The sequence below is a fragment of the Globicephala melas genome, chromosome 5 (genome assembly GCF_963455315.2).
Source record: "Globicephala melas chromosome 5, mGloMel1.2, whole genome shotgun sequence".
Lineage (NCBI taxonomy): Eukaryota > Metazoa > Chordata > Mammalia > Artiodactyla > Delphinidae > Globicephala > Globicephala melas.
Genome location: NC_083318.1, coordinates 131,829,667 through 131,845,809, shown reverse-complemented (window position 1 = coordinate 131,845,809; position 16,143 = coordinate 131,829,667). Strand labels below are relative to the sequence as shown.

General features: G+C 42.1%; 2 protein-coding genes across 8 annotated transcripts in view; one reads left to right on the top strand and one right to left on the bottom strand.

Annotated features, from left to right (window-relative positions):
* Window positions 1-16,143, top strand: part of HERC3 (HECT and RLD domain containing E3 ubiquitin protein ligase 3) — a 137,805-nt gene that overhangs the window by 100,218 nt on the left and 21,444 nt on the right. The gene's annotated exons all lie outside the window — the stretch shown is intronic.
* Window positions 4,030-4,878, bottom strand: NAP1L5 (nucleosome assembly protein 1 like 5). Its single transcript, XM_030865701.2, has one exon. The coding sequence runs from the start codon at window positions 4,622-4,624 to the stop codon at window positions 4,091-4,093; it is 534 nt and encodes a 177-aa protein (XP_030721561.1). The 5' UTR covers window positions 4,625-4,878; the 3' UTR covers window positions 4,030-4,090.

Below are 16,143 nucleotides of genomic sequence, written 5' to 3'. Positions count from 1 at the left end.
CGTATCTGGCTTGTTTCTGTGTCTTTTTTTTTCTTCTTTCCCTTTTTTTCTTTCTCTTCCCCCTCCATTTTTAATAACACTGTATCAGTCATCTTATGTATAAAGCTTTGTTTGTTTTTAAAATTTCTTTTTAATGGTAAGGTCCCAAGGGTGAAATTGAATTAGTGTAGATCATTTTGAATTTGTTGATATTTTTACTAAATTGATTTTGCTAATGAATTACACCAGCTTATACATTATCGTCAATGTATGAGAAGTACCCATTTCATCGAATCCTTACAAATACTGTTCTTTTTTTTCATCTAATCTAATTTAATCAGAAACTTGACCTCACTTGTAAAATTTGTATTTCTTCCATGCATAGGCTACTTGACATATTCTGCCCAGCATTGATCCTTTTTACTGATGTTTACCTCTAAAATGCTTTTGTTTAAAAAAAATGAATGAGATAGAAGTCGTCATTGCCCAGCATTATTAATGTATTAAATGCCACTGAATTGTTCATTTAAAATGGCTATGTTTTGTGAATTCCACCCCAATAAAAAAAACGTGTTTGTGTCTACGTGTGTGCACATGCAAATGCGTCTGTGTACACTGAATTGTAAACTCTCGGAGAGCTGCTGTGATGTGCTCGGGCAGGGAGCGAGGGCATGCTGCAGTCTTCTGCATAATGCTCTTAGAGACTGAGTTGAATGTGTAATGCACAGTTGCCTTTCTTTCTGCCAGTTACTTTGTGCGTTGCTTACTAATTTGGGCCTCTAATGGATGAAAAAAGGTTTATGAGTGAGAGCGTTTGACCTGCCTTCGAGGGAGGGTATCCTGCTACATGTTAACACACAAGATTTATGTCTGCCTGAGGAACTATCAAATAAGCAGTGCAGGAAACAGAGGGGAAAGATCAACCCAGTTAGGAAAATGGTGGAAATTGTTTGACATTGTGAAGGGCACATTATGTGCCTTCTCTTGAGAAAAGTAACCAACAGTGGTATGACTGGTAGCTAGAAAACCCCACAGCTAAAGTCTTATCGTACGTGAAAGGAAGATTGCTGGCCAGAGCACACAGCTCGGCCTGCATATCCTGCAGACCTTGCTGGAGGCCTGGCCCACTTAGTATCGCCCTTTCAGGACGTGTCTTGCTGCCCCAAACAGGATTGCAGTATTTCCCTTTTTTAAAGTCGTCTGCTGATGTCCTTTACGTTTTTCTCTATTAAGATGAAATGATTTTCATATCATTTGTATCAACTCTTTGTTATATTAAGACTATTAGCCCTTTGCCATTTGTATCTATTGCAGATTTTATTCCCAGTTTGCTGTTTACTTTTAAAAATGTGGAGTCTGTTTAAATCTCTAAAACTTCTTAATTTTTGTGTTGTCGTGCCTGTCGATTATTTCTTTGGGTCTTAAATCATTCTAAATGTAACCTTTCCCTGTCTAGTAATTGATACTTAATAATATATTTTCTTCAATTAAAAGAATTTTTTTTGTGTCTGGTCTAAGGTAAAAATCTTGTTTTCCTATTCTTACAGGTGAAGATTAGGGTAATTATATGGTTCCAGATCCAGTTTGGGTTTTGATTTGAAGTGTAATAAATTAAAAGTTAATTTGGGAAGAATTGACACTTTTGTGATATTCAAGCTCACCTTCCAAAGGCCTCTTTTACATTTCTTTGTGATACTGTTTTTTTTTTCATTGGTTATATACATTTTTATTAGAGGTTTTTATAAATATTTTGGTTTCTTATTTCTACTGTGAAAGAGAGCCCTTCGCATATATTTTTATCAGTAGTAGTGCCTAGAAATAGTTATTGGTTTTTATATATTTATATGTCTGTTCTATTCCTCAAATTTGTGAATGTGACAGCTTTCAGTTGATTCTCTTGGGTTTTCTATGTATAGTAATCACATGCCTGAAAAAAAAATTTTTTTCCCCCCACTAACTACACACCTTATTTGTTTCATTCAGTTTTGCTTTTTTGTGGGACCTAGAAAAATATTAAATGACAGTCTCTTACTCCTAGGGATAAGAAATGAATATTGAATTTTTTTAGATTTTTTCCCTTCTATTTCAGATAATCATGGTTAAGATAATCATTGACTTACGTAATACATTATTTTGATTTTCTCTTTTTGTTGTCCTGGCCCTAAGGAAGATTAATAAGACATTAAGGTTTCACTCAACTATTGCCATTAGCAACAGGTCAGAGCTTCCTTCCGTTCCCTAAGGTAAAGCAGTCTAATTTTGCTTCTAATTTTAACCCTTAAGGGAAATGGAAGAAAACACATCTGTGTTTAAAATTTTGGGGGGGGGGTCCTCAGTTTTATATTTCATTTAGAATGCCCAAATATAAAGCTGAAATAGACTTTTTAATATATGCATAATGTCACATTAAAGTCTTTTGTCCTTTCTGGGAAGAAATCAAAACCTGATTTTTATACTGAGGAAAACAAAACAAGACAGTTTATTGAACTACCTGTGTTTATGAATTAAAGCCCACTTTAACAGTAATATCATGAACTTAGGAATATAATATGTATTTTTTCTTCTTTCGTAATTTAGGAGGATTGAATTTCAAATCATCCTCTTTATCTTTCATATAATAATAATAACCATAATAATAATAGCTAGAATATCTTGAACCCTTAGGGTCAGACACTGGTCTGTGGGATTTATGTAAATTAACTAGTTTGTTCTTCATAATAACCTGTGAGGAAGGGACTTACTATCCCCTTTTATAGATGAGGAGAAACTGAACACAGATTAACGTAATTGCCCAAGATTCATTGCTAATAGGAGGCAGAGCTGGGATTTGATTCCAGGCAGTCAGGGTATGAGTCCTTTTGTTTTTTGAAAATACTGTTTTATTAACACCACAGTGGTAAACAACGTTATGCTTAAATTTCTTTACAGATCACACAATTCAAACCCCACAAAGAAGCTAAGAGTCTTTACATTAAATGTGTCCTCCTAAAAGTCCTTTACTGTATGACAGTCTGTTCTCAAGCAGAAAAATTTGATTATGCACCATTTTATATTTAATATGTCACATTTACATAGCAAAATAAGGAAGGCACAGCTAACACAAGCAAACTTAAACCCTTTCTACTTCTGAGCTGGGGATGGGGACACACAGTTGGACTGGTTCTTCAAGTATGTATTTTTTCCACACATTAGCTTCCGTGAAGAGTTCTGATAATTTTCACAGCTACATTCTAAAAGCTACAAGACAAAAAGACATCACAAGGATCCAACATGACACTGGATACACATGCTTTACAGAATTTACTAGATTCTACATCTTTTCAAGTAAATTAATATTTCTAAAATGCTAGATAAAGGGATCAATACTTAAACATTGTTTTTTTTAACACCTTTGTAAATAGACACTACCAGGGAAACACATAAACACGAGACTGTAAATAATGAACACATATGTTGACAACAGTGTACAGGTTATACACCCTCCTTCTCAGAACCAAATATTCAGTACAGTCTTTAGAATTTGAAGTGGCAGTTTTCTGGGCCTCATTAACAGTACTGTCATGATCTCCGGCACGGGCTTCCTCCATCCCATCACGCTTCTCTGAAGTGTAAAGCTGATGTCTGGGTTATGAAAGCAAAGTCTTAAAGATGAGATTTTTCTTGGGTTCTGATGCTTCTGAGCTGGAAAAATGCAAGACTAAAGAAATTGAAGAATTAGGCATTGAGAACATGTTCGGTCTCGGCTTGGGTGTTCTGTGCGTAGTGTGATGACAGTGTGATCAAAGGGTTTCAAAGTGACGTTCTTTGCTTCACATCTACTTGACACCCTTAGGAAGTCTCAACTCCAGCCCTCGCAGAAGAGATCATGAAAAAGCCATTTCAAATTTAACTCGTTTACAACACCTTTTGGTGTATTGGTGTTCAGATTGGAAACGGGCTGGCCAGAACCTGATTGCGTCCATTTAATATGATCCTAGGAATGTCAGAATTGATTCACATTGTACTTTGGTCCAAAACCTGAGCCTTTTCAAGTCCACCGATGTGTAAAAGAAAAAAAAAATCGGGGTTTTGAATCTGCGTCGTCATTCTCCTCTGCAATCTCTGCCCCCGCTTATTTCTGGGCGTCGTCAGACACTGCAGAGTGGGGACCCTCATCTCTGGCGGCAGCAGCCGCCGCCTCCACCGCAGGCTCTCCCTCCTCCTCCTCCTCGTACTCTTCATCCTCCAACTCCTCGTCGTCACCCTCTAAGGTCCACGCACACCCCTCCATCTCACCGGTGAGCTCCTGGATCTTAGCGAGTAAGGGCTTATAGATGTCGTTATACTTCTTCTCCAGAGCCTGGAATTCCTTATCAAATTTGGCTTCTATCTTATCGCACCGCTTCTGCAGCTTTTTGAGGGCCAGGACTCGGCATTTCACCGAGTTAGGCAGGCTCTCGATAAAGTCATTTCTAGGCTTCGGTGCATTCTCTGCAGGCGTCTGGGGCTCCTCAGCCGTCTGACCGACCGCGCCGTCGGAGTCGCCGGACGCGCTGTCAGAATCTCCCCCCTGCGCACCGCCTTCCGCCATTACCTCCTCCTCCGCCGCCGCTGCCGCCGCCGCCTGGCTCGGCTCTGCCGGGCCCTGGTTCTCCGAGTCGGCCATGTTCGCCGAGCAGCGCAGAGGTCTCGGTGGCTCCCGCGGAGAGCTGCCCGCGAGCTGCGCCCCGGCGATCCTGCGGCAAGCGGCAAGCGGCAAGCGGCACTGACGTCGGCCGCGGCGGGGACGTGGGCGCGGCCCCGCCCTTTACCCCCGCGGGCGCTTGACTGGCTCCCCAGAATCAGCTGATGGTCGGGCCCTCGACCCGCACCAGCCAGCCGACCGCCGATGCTGCGCTGCCGTCTCGCCGCAGTGCGGACGACGTCCGGACCCGTTTCTTAGCCCGTCCGCCTGCGCACGCCTCCCCCCACGGTAGAGCGGGGCTGCGGCTGGCCGCGGGGATCCGCCGTGGGGAAGGGCTCAGCCTTGGCCGTCGTGCTCCTCTAGCCCGCCGAGGGCTTCATCTCCATCCGCCAGTGCGCCTGGCTTGGCGTTTGTCTGCATCTCCCCTTAGCTGGCGTTGGGCTGCCGTTGGCAGGGAGTCTCTGGCTTACTCTTGGGGAGCCGTCTTTAAGCACCTGAGATTTCACTGACTTCTTTTCCGGGAAGTGGAGGCGCGGGGAGAGCGGGCTCCGTCCCACCCCCTTGACGACCTGGGTGCATGTGATGATGGGGGCGGGAATAGTGCAGTTTACATGTCCCCCATCACCCCTGCCCCCCAACCCCAACAGCCCCTTTTGGCCCTTTCCCAGCCTAGCAGCATATAAACTGGTGGCAGGGTCTCTTCTCTCAGCTAGACGGACCCTGGAAGCATCTTTGGAGCCGTTTGGATAGGGAATCTCGGCACTACGTTATCCTGGAATGTTCTCGAAGGGTCCTCGGAATGAAGCGGCAGGAGGGCCACAGAAAGCAAGACCGTGTAAACCCTGAGGCCCAGGCCGAGGGCCCCCTGCCTTCCCGGGCCTGAAGCATGTGTTTAGGACTGCCGTTCCTTGGGGACGCGCTGGCACACACACGCACGCACGCACAGGCGTTGTCCCCGAGGCACGTTCAGCACCTGTGCTATGGCTCTTACTGGTGATTCGTGTATGAGAACATGAAGAAAAGCTATTAAATACCGAACTCTTGTTCTCTAGTAGCCAGGTGAGTAGAGACTTTAGTTCCTCATTTATTAAATCAGAACGATAGCTTCTGGAATAAGGATAAGGGCACATAGTTTTAGGTATGGAACGCAAACGATCTTTACCGGGGTTCTTCAGAAATGGTTTCAAATTCGGCATGACTGATACAAATGCTTTTCCTTCATCAGTTATACTGGGACTTGCTGAAGCTTTTCCATAAAACCTGTGACTGTAAGGAAATTACTTCCCTAAGTACATTTGGTGCCGTCTTTTGGTTCTTGCGGATATGAGTTAATATGTAAAGCACTTAGTGCTGACACTTGGTGCGCACTTGGTAAGTGTTTGGTGGCAAAATAATTAAATTGCGTTTATTAATCCACAAAGATAACCTGCGATAATAATTCTCTTACAAAAGGACATCTTTGTGCCCATCCCCAAAGAAAGTTACTATTTATAAAAGGCCCAATATATTCCCATTAGCAAACATGCTAGTTTTTTTTTTGTTGCTTGTGATTCGTATTACTTACTTTCTTAATTCCGTTCCAGATAATTTATTGTCTGCTTCCCTGTTAGCATTTGTAATGACTGAGGGTTTTTTTGTTAAGTTTCAGTCTTAACTCTGACTGAATTTGCTGTAATGATATATGTATATTTAGTTGGCTGATCGTATACATATTCCAAATACCATGTATGAAATATGTATAGGATCAGCTAGCTAAAGCGACCTTGAGGTTAGGAATGCCTTTTCTCATTTTTAAAAGTAAGGAACTGGGGCTTCCCTGGTGGCGCAGTGGTTGAGAGTCCGCCTGCCGATGCAGGAGACATGGGTTCGTGCCCCGGTCCGGGAGGATCCCACATGCCGCGGAGCGACTGGGCCCGTGAGCCATGGCCGCTGAGCCTGCGCGTCCGGAGCCTATGGTCCGCAACGGGAGAGGCCACAACAGTGAGAGGCCCGCGTACCGCAAAAAAAAAAAAAAAGTTAAAAGTAAGGAACTTAGAAGCAGAAAAAGAAAGTGAAATAAATATTCTCTTACAATTATGTATCACCTGCTTGGCAGAATCGGGCAGAAACCAGGCCTTCAAACTCCTGCAGTATAGAAGCTATGGCATACTTTAAAAAGACAGAACAAAACAAGACCCAAACTTTATTCAAATCTACTTAACTAACTTAACTTGCTTGAGACAGCCAGGGTGTGCCCGTCTTTTAGGATTTTTATGTTCCCATCTTTAAAAAATTTTTAAACTTCGCCTTGAGCTGTGGGGTTCTTGGACTCCTTCATCAATAGAAGCTGAGAAGAGGCCACGTAAGAAATTCAAGCAAGGCTTTATTGGGACTCGTGCTACAGCACAAGGGAGCTAAAGCACGTTCACAGTTTCCCTTTTCATTCCCGAAGCGGGGAGGTGAGCGGGTTCCTTATCTGGGGCGAGGGTAGGAATGGGTCCAGGGGTCAGGCCAGAGGGGTAGCTTCGCTGGTCTGCCCAGCCCCTTGGTGGGTCTGTGTGCAGGGGGCGTGCGCAGTACCCTGCTTTTTGTTCCTGGTACCCTGCTTTTGCTCCTGGTTCCTCAGAAGTGACGTTGGGTTTTTGGTCTTTTTGTACCTTGTTCCCTGTTCGTAATTTGCCCCAACTGGGCACCCATGCGGTTATTTTTAGTCCCTTCTGCTTTCTTTGTATTTTGCTGCTGGAGGAGATGTTTGTCCAGGTGCCAGCACTGCAGCAAAGGGTCCCAGCCAGTCTCAAGGCTACTCTTTTTATTTTTTTTAAGTCTGTATTGAGATATAATTTGTTTACCATAAAGTTTACCCTTTTTAGGATACTTTGACAGACATACAGAGTCACGGAAACACTACAGTAATGGAACTGCAGAGCAGTAACCTCATCCCCCCAGATACGCTCCTGGTCTTTCCCTTCCGGCCCGACCTGGCAGCCATTGATCTGTCTCTGTAATTCTGACTTTTCCCCAGAACGTCACATAAATGGAATCATATGTGTGTAGCCTTTTTCACTCAGCATGATGAATTTGAGATTCATCAGTGGTGTTCCGTATACTGTATTAGTACTTTGTTCCTTTTTATTACTGAGTAATATTCCCATTTGAGTTATTTCCAGGGTTTTTTTTTTGTGATTACGGATAATGATGCTGTGAACATTCATCAGCAGATTTCTGTGTGAACAGAGGTCTTTATTTCTCTTGGCTAAGTATCTAGAAGTGGAATTGCTGGGTCATGTGGTAAATGCGGGTTTAACTTTATAAGAAACTTCACGGTGTTTGCCACAGCGCTGTCCCCCTTGCCGTCACATTAGCAGTGCATGAGAGTTGCAGTTGTTCCGCACCCTCACCAGCAGTTGGTATTGTTGGTTTTTTGTCCCCTCATCTCAGAGCTGTGTATGTGTCCATGATGATTAGAGATGTTATCTTCCAGCGTGCTTACGTGCCACTCATGTATCTCCTTTAATAAAATGTCTGTTTAGAGCTTTCGCCCATTTTCTAAATTGAAACTTTTGCTCATTAATTTTTTAATGTTTTTATATATTCTGGGTACAGGTCCTACGTAAGATATGTGTTTTGTAAATATGTTCTTTCAGTCTGGGGCTATTTTTGTAATAGTGTCTTCAAAAAGCAGATATTTTAAATTTTGATAAATCCATTTTATTAACTTTTTCTTTATAGATTATGCTTTGGGTGTCATAATTAAGAAATCTTTGCCAACTTCAAGGCTGTAAAGATTTGGTCTTATGTTTTCTTCTGGAAGTTTTACAACTTAAAGTTTCACTTTTAGACCCCGATCCGTATTGAGTTAACTTTTAAATAGGTGTCAGGTATAAGGATAGATACCTTTAGCATATGAATATTCTGTTGATGCAGTACGACTTCTATTGAAAATACTCTCCTTTCTCCACAGAATTGCTCATTCAAATTTGGCAAAAATTAACTGTCCATGTACCTGTGGATCCATTTCTGGACTCTCTGTTCTGTTGCACTGATTTATGTGTCCTTTCACCAATACCACACTTGGTAACTGTAGCTTTATAATAATAAGTCATGAAATTAGGTAATTCAAGTTGGCTAACTCTGTTCTTTTTCAAAATTGTTTTGCTTTTCTAGGTCCTTTGACTTTCTATATTAATTTCAGAATCGGTTTGACAAGCTTTTAAAAAGACCCTTACTACAGTTTGGATTCAGACTTCTGAAAACGCTTGGCAATGCATATAGTACCTGCTTTTTAAAATCTGTGTGTTTAAAAATAAACTCATTAAGAGTTGTGTCATTTTATGGGCTTTGTGGACTCTAGTGTACTGTGGGGCTGCAGGTAACACATAGCTGTGAATTGCACGATGTGCCGTCACGCTGTGAAGTCCTTATCTTGGCATACTGTAATTTCTCACACAGCTGTCACGTTGGAAGCAAGCAAGGTGGGGTAGGGAGGGCACTTCGATGAGGTGGGGTTGAGAGCATAGGTCTGTACTCAGATATCTGGCTTCGGTTTCTACCCCTGCCCTTCTACTAGTTGTTTTCTTGAATTCAGTTGTGAAATTGGAATAATGATCACATCAACTTCAAAAAAGTTGTTTTTTCTTGACTGTTTGTATATTTATTGAGTTACAATTCTTATACCGTAAAGTTTACTCAAAGGGTGGCCTTGAGTATTCACTGAGATAGCGTGTATCCAAGTACTTATTGCAGTGACTCGCACCTAGTAAACACTCCGTAACTGTTAATGATCACTATTAAAGAAAAGCATGTGGTGAGAGCAGTACTAATTGACAGATAGAGATTAGAGTCTGTGTATTAATTTGCTAGGGCTGCTGTAAAAAAAATACTACAGACTAAGTGGTTTAAACAACAGGAATTTATTGTCTCACAGTTCTGGAAGCTAGAACTCCAAAACCAAGGTGTTGGCAGGGTTGCATCCTTCTGGGGGCTGTGAGGGAAGGAATTAGTCCAGACCTCTCTCCTCGGCTTGTGGATAGCTGTCTTCTCCCTGTGTCTCTTCGCATTGTCTTCCCTCTGTGCAGGTCTGTGTGCACGTTTCCCCTTTTCATAGGGATAGCAGTCGTTGCCTTAGGACTCACCCTAATACTTTCATTTTAACTTGATAACCTTTGTAAAGACCCTATCTCCAAATAAGGTCACCTTCCGAGGTAATGGGGGTTAGGACTTTAATATATGAATTTTAGGGAGACGCAGTCCAACCCATAACGTACTGTCCTCTGCCTCCCCCTCCAAATTCATGTCTTTCTCACCTGTAAAATACATTCACTCAATTTCAGCACCCCCCAAAGTCTTAACCTATTCCAGCATCAACTCAAAGTCTCTTCTGTAATGGTTAGTTTTATGTGTCAGCTTGGCTGGGCCATGGAGTACCCAGATGTTTGGTCAGACGTTACTCTGGGTATGTCTGTGAAGATGTCTCTGGTCGAGATTAACGTTTGAATCAGGAAACTGAGTAAAGCAGATTGCCTTCCCTGATGTGCATGGGTCTCATCCAATCAGTTGAAGGCCTGAATAGAAGCAAAAGGCTGAGTAAGGGGGACGACTCCTGCCTGACTGCCTTTGAGCTGGGACATGGGTTTTCTGTTTTTGGTTTTTTTTAAAATAAATTTGCGTATTTATTTTTGGCCGTGTTGGGTCTTCGTTGCTGTGCACGGGCTTTCTCTAGTTGTGGCGAGCGGGGGCTACTCTTTCGTTGTGGTGCGTGGGCTTCTCATTGCAGTGGCTTCTCGTTGCAGAGCACGGGATCTAGGCGCGCAGGATTCAGTACTTGTGGCACGTGGGCTTCAGTAGTTGTGGCTCGCGGGCTCTAGAGCGCAGGCTCGGTAGTTGTGGTGCACGGGCTTAGTTGCTCCGCGGCATGTGGGATCTTCCCGGACCAGGGCTCGAACCCGTGTCCCCTGCATTGGCAGGCGGATTCTTAACCACTGCGCCACCAGGGAAGCCCCAGGACATCAGTTTTTTCCTGCCTTCAGACTCTGACGGAAGCATCAGCCTTTCCTGGGTCTCGAGCCTGCCTGCCTTTGGACCAGAGCTGCATCATCTGCTCGCCTGGGTCTCCAGCTTGCAGATCTTGTGGTCTGTCAGCCTCTGGAATTGCATGAACTAATTCTTTATAATCTCTCTCTCTATTTATATATATATATACCCATATGCCCACACACTTCCTATTGGTTCTGTTTCCCTGGAGAGTCTGGACTAATATATCATGTAAATATCGTCTAAGTCAGGTATGAGTGAGACTTAAGGTTTGATTCATCCTGAGACAGAATTCTTCTATAGCCTGTGAACTTGTGAAACCAGACAGATTATTCCAAATACAATGGTGGGACAGGCATTGGAAGGACATTCTCATTCTAAAAGGAGGAAGAAAGGGGCCAGAGGTCCCAAGCAAATTATAAACCTAGCAGGGCAAATTTCATTAGTTTTTTTTTTTAATACATCTTTATTGGAGTATAATTGCTTCACAGTACCATGTTAGTTTCTGTTGCACAACAAAGCGAACCAGCCATATGCATACACATGTCCCCATATCCCCTCCTTCTTGAGCCTCCCTCCCACCCTCCCAATCGCACCCCTCTAGGTCATCGCAAAGCACCGAGCCGATCTCCCTGTGCTATGCTGCTGCTTCCCACCAGCCAACTATTTTACATTCGGTAGTGTATATATGTCAATGCTACTCTCACTTCACCCCAGGTTCGCCCTCCCACCCCATGTCATCATGTCCATTCTCTATGTCTACCTCTTTATTCCTGCCCTGCAACTAGGTTCACCAGTACCATTTTTTTTTTTTAGATTCTATATATATGTGTTAGCATAAGGTATTTGTTTTTCTCTTTCTGACTTACTTCACTCTGTATGACAGACTCTAGGTCCATCCACCTCATTACAAATAGCTCAATTTCGTTTCTTTTTATGGCTGAGTAATATTCCATTGTATATATGTACCACATCTTCTTTATCCATTCATCCGATGATGGACACTTAGGTTGTTTCCATCTCCTGGCTATTGTAAATAGAGCTGCAATGAACATTTTGGTACATGACTCTTTTTGAATTATGGTTTTCTCAGTAGTGGGATTGCCCAGTAGTGGGATTGCTGGGTCATATGGTAGTTCTATTTTTAGTTTTTTAAGGATCCTCCATACTGTTTTCCATAGTGGTTGTATCAGTTTACATTCCCACCAAGAGTGTAGGAGGGTTCCTTTTTCACCACACCCTTTCCAGCATTTTTTGTTTTTAGCTTTTTTGATAATGGCCATTCTGTCATTCGATTTTTAAAAATAATTTTATTGGTGTACAGTTGATTTACAGTGTTGTGTAGTTTCTGCTGTACAGTGAAGTGAATCAGTTATACATATACATACACATCCACTCTTTTTCAGATTCTTTTCCCATATAGGTCATTACAAAGTATTGAGTAAAGTTCCCTGTGCTATACAGTAGGTTCTTATTAGTTATCTATTTTACATACAGTAGTGTGTTTATGTCAATCCCAGTCTCCCAATTCATCCCCCAGCTTCCCCCCCGGTAACCATAAGTTTGTTTGCTACATCTGTAACTCTATTTCTGTTTTGTAAATAAGTTAATTTGTACCATTTTTTTAGATTCCACGTATAAGTGATATCATATGATATTTGTCTTTCTCTGACTGACTTCATTCAGTGTGACGATCTCTAGGTCCACCCATGTTGCTGCAGATAGCATTATTTCATTCTTTTTATGGCTGAGTAATATTCCATTGTATATATATACCACATCTTCTTTATCCATTCCTCTGTTGATGGACATTTAGGTTCCTTCCATGTCCTGGCTGTTGTAAATAGTGCTGCAGTGAACATTGGGGTATGTGTATCTTTTTGAATTACGGTTTTCTCTGGATATACGCCCAGGAGTAGGATTGCTGGATCATATGGTAGCTCTATTTTTAGTGTTTTAAGGAACATAGTGGCTGTACCGATTTACATTCCCACGAACAGTGTGGGAGGATTCTCTTTTCTCCACACCCTCTCCAGCATTTATTGTTTGTAGATTTTTTGGTGATGGCCATTCTGACTGGTGTGAGGTGACACCTCGTTGTAGTTTTGATTTGCATTTCCCTGATAAGTAGTGAAGAGCATCTTTCATGTGCATCTGTATCTCTTCTTTGGAGAAATGTCTGTTTAGATCTTCCACCCATTTCTGGATTGGGTTGTTGGGGTTTTTTTTGATATTGAGCTGCATGAGCTGTTTATGTATTTTGGAGATTAATCCTTTGTCAGTCACTTCGTTTGCAAATATTTTCTCCCATTCTGTTTATTAGATATTTTTAAAATATTTACTTATTTATTATTTACTTGGCTGCGTTGGCACGTGGGATCTTTTGTTGCGGCGTGCGGGCTTCTCTCTAGTTGTGGCGCGCAGGCTGCAGAGTGTGCGGGCTCAGTAGCTGCGGCACATGGGCTCTAGAGCACGCAGGCTTAGTTGCCCCGCAGCAGGTGGCATCTTAGTTACCCTGCAGCATGTGGGATCTTAGTTCCCTGAGCAGGGGTTGAACCCACGTTCCCCTGCATTGGAATGCGGATTCTTAACCACTGGATCACCAGGGAAGTCCCCTACTCATTAGATTTTAAGACTTGGAGAACAATCCTCTGTGGGTCCGTGCTCTGTCCTCTGGCCCACTGGGATAGTAGTCCTGGCTTCTGGAGCCATGGAAGTGCCGGCCTTGTTCCTGGACCTATGCCCATGGTGGTAGTGATAGCCCTACTGGACTCTTATCTGCCGTTGGGGTCATTCTTCCCTTTTCTTGAAAGATAACACTTGTTCACAGCCAGTTAGCTCTACTGACTCCTTTCACACCTGTGGAATCCTGACAGCCTTTCTTCATATTTTACCATCTTTGCCCCTTCAGTGCAAGCTGGCAGTGCTGGTATAAAATTCTCATAAACCTTGTTGGCCTCCCAGGCAATTCATGGGGGTCCAAGCCATCAGACCAGAGGGTCCTCCACATATCTTTCCTGGAGAGCCACATCTCTGTTCCTGGCTTCTGCTGAGATGATTGATGCAAGAGTCACATGCCTGATCTCTTCAGCAAACCATTGTTCAGCCACACCCTTGGCTTTTTTCCAGACCATGACATATGGATAGTCTGAGAATTTTCCAAACCTTCAAGTTCTAGTTCTTTTTTTTTTTTTTGACTCTCCCTATGTCTGTGTTTTGTTTAACACCTTTATTGGAGTATAATTGCTTTACAATGGTGTGTTAGTTTCTGCCTTATAACAAAGTGAATCAGCTATACATATACATATATCCCCATATCTCCTGCCTCTTGCGTCTCCCTCCCACCCTCTCTATCCCACCCCTCTAGGTGGTCACAAAGCACTGAGCTGATCTCCCTGTGCTATGCAGCTGCTTCCCACTAGCTATCTGTTTTACATTTGGTAGTGTATATATGTCAATGCTACTCTCTCACTTCGTCCCAGTTTACCCTTCCCCCTCCCCGTGTCCTCAAGTCCATTCTCTACGTCTGCATCTTTATTCCTGTCCTGCCCCTAGGTTCATGAGAACCATTTTTTTTTTTTTTTTGGATTCCATATGTATGTGTTAGCATAGTATTTGTTTTTCTCTTTCTGACTTACTTCGCTCTATATGACAGACTCTAGGTCCATCCACCTCACTACAAATAACTCATTTTCATTTCTTTTTTATGGCTGAGTAATATTCCATTGTATATATGTGCCACATCCTCTTTATCCATTCTTCGACACTTAGGTTGCTTCCATGTCCTGGGTATTGTAAATAGAGCTGCAGTGAACATTGTGGTACATGACTTTTTTTGAATTATGGTTTTCTCAGGGTATATGCCCAATAGTGGTATTACTCTGGGTGGTATGGTAGTTCTATTTTTAGTTTTTTAAGGAACCTCCATACTGTTCTCCATAGTGGCTGTATCCATTTACATTCCCACCAACAGTGCAAGAGGGTTCCCTTTTCTCCACACCCTCTCCAGCATTTATTGTCTGTAGATTTTTGGATGATGGCCATTCTGACTGGTGTGAGGTGGTACCTCATTGTAGTTTTGAATTGCATTTCTCTAATGATTAGTGATGTTGAGCATCCTTTCACGTGTTTGTTGGCAATCTGTATATCTTCTTTGGAGAAATGTCTGTTTAGGTCTTATGCCCATTTTTGGATTGGGTTGTTTGTTTTTTGACATTGAGCTGCATGAGCTGCTTGTATATTTTGGAGATTAATCCTTTGTCAGTTGCTTCATTTGCAGATATTTTCTCCCACACTGAGGGCTATCTTTTTGTCTTGTTTATGGTTTCCTTTGCTGTGCAAAACCTCTTAAATTTCATTAGGTCCCGTTTGTTTTTATTTCCATTTCTCTAGGAGGTGGGTCAAAAAGGATCTTGCTGTGATGGATGTCATAGAGTGTTCTGCCTATGTTCTCCTCTAACAGTTTTATAGTGTCTGGCCTTACATTTACGTCTTTAATCCATTTGGAGTTTATTTTTGTGTATAGTGTTAGGGAGTGTTCTAATTTCTTTCTTTTACATGTAGCTGTCCAGTTTTCCCAGCACCACTTTTTGAAGAGGCTGTCTTTTCTCCACTGTATATTCTTGCCTCCTTTATCAAAGATAAGGTGACCATATGTGCATAGGTTTATCTCTGGGCTTTCTATCCTGTTCCATTGATCTATATTTCTGTTTTTGTGCCAGTACCATACTGCCTTGATTACTGTACCTTTATCATATAGTCTGAAGTCAGGGAGCCTGATTCCTCCAGTTCCATTTTTCATTCTCAAGATTGCTTTGGCTATTTGGGGTCTTTTGTGTTTCCATACAAACTGTGAAATTTTTTGTTCTAGTTCTGTGAAAAATGCCATTGGTAGTTTGATAGGGATTGCATTGAATCTGTAGATTGCGTTGGGTAGTATAGTCATTCTCACAATATTGATTCTTCCAATCCAAGGACATGGTATATCTCTCCATCTGTATCATCTTTAATTTCTTTTATCAGTGTCATAGTTTTCTGCATACAGGTCTTTTGTCTCCTTAGATAGGTTTATTCCTAGGTATTTTATTCTTTTTGTTGCAGTGGTAAATGGGAGTGTTTCCATAATTTCTCTTTCAGATTTTTCATCATTAGTGTATAGGAATGCAAGAGATTTCTGTGCATTAATTTTGTATCCTGCTACTTTACCAAATTCATTGATTAGCTCTAGTAGTTTTCTGGTAGCATCTTTAGGATTCTTTATGTATAGTGTCATGTCATCTGCAAACAGTGACAGCTTTATTTCTTCTTTTCCAATTTGGATTCCTTTTCTTTCTTTTTCTTCTCTGATTGCTGTAGCTAAAACTTCCAAAACTATAATAGCGGTGAGAATGGGTGAGAATGTTCCTGATCGTAGTGGAAATGGTTTCAGTTTTTCACCATTGAGAACTATGTTGGCTGTGGATTTGTCATATATGGCCTTTATTATGTTGAGG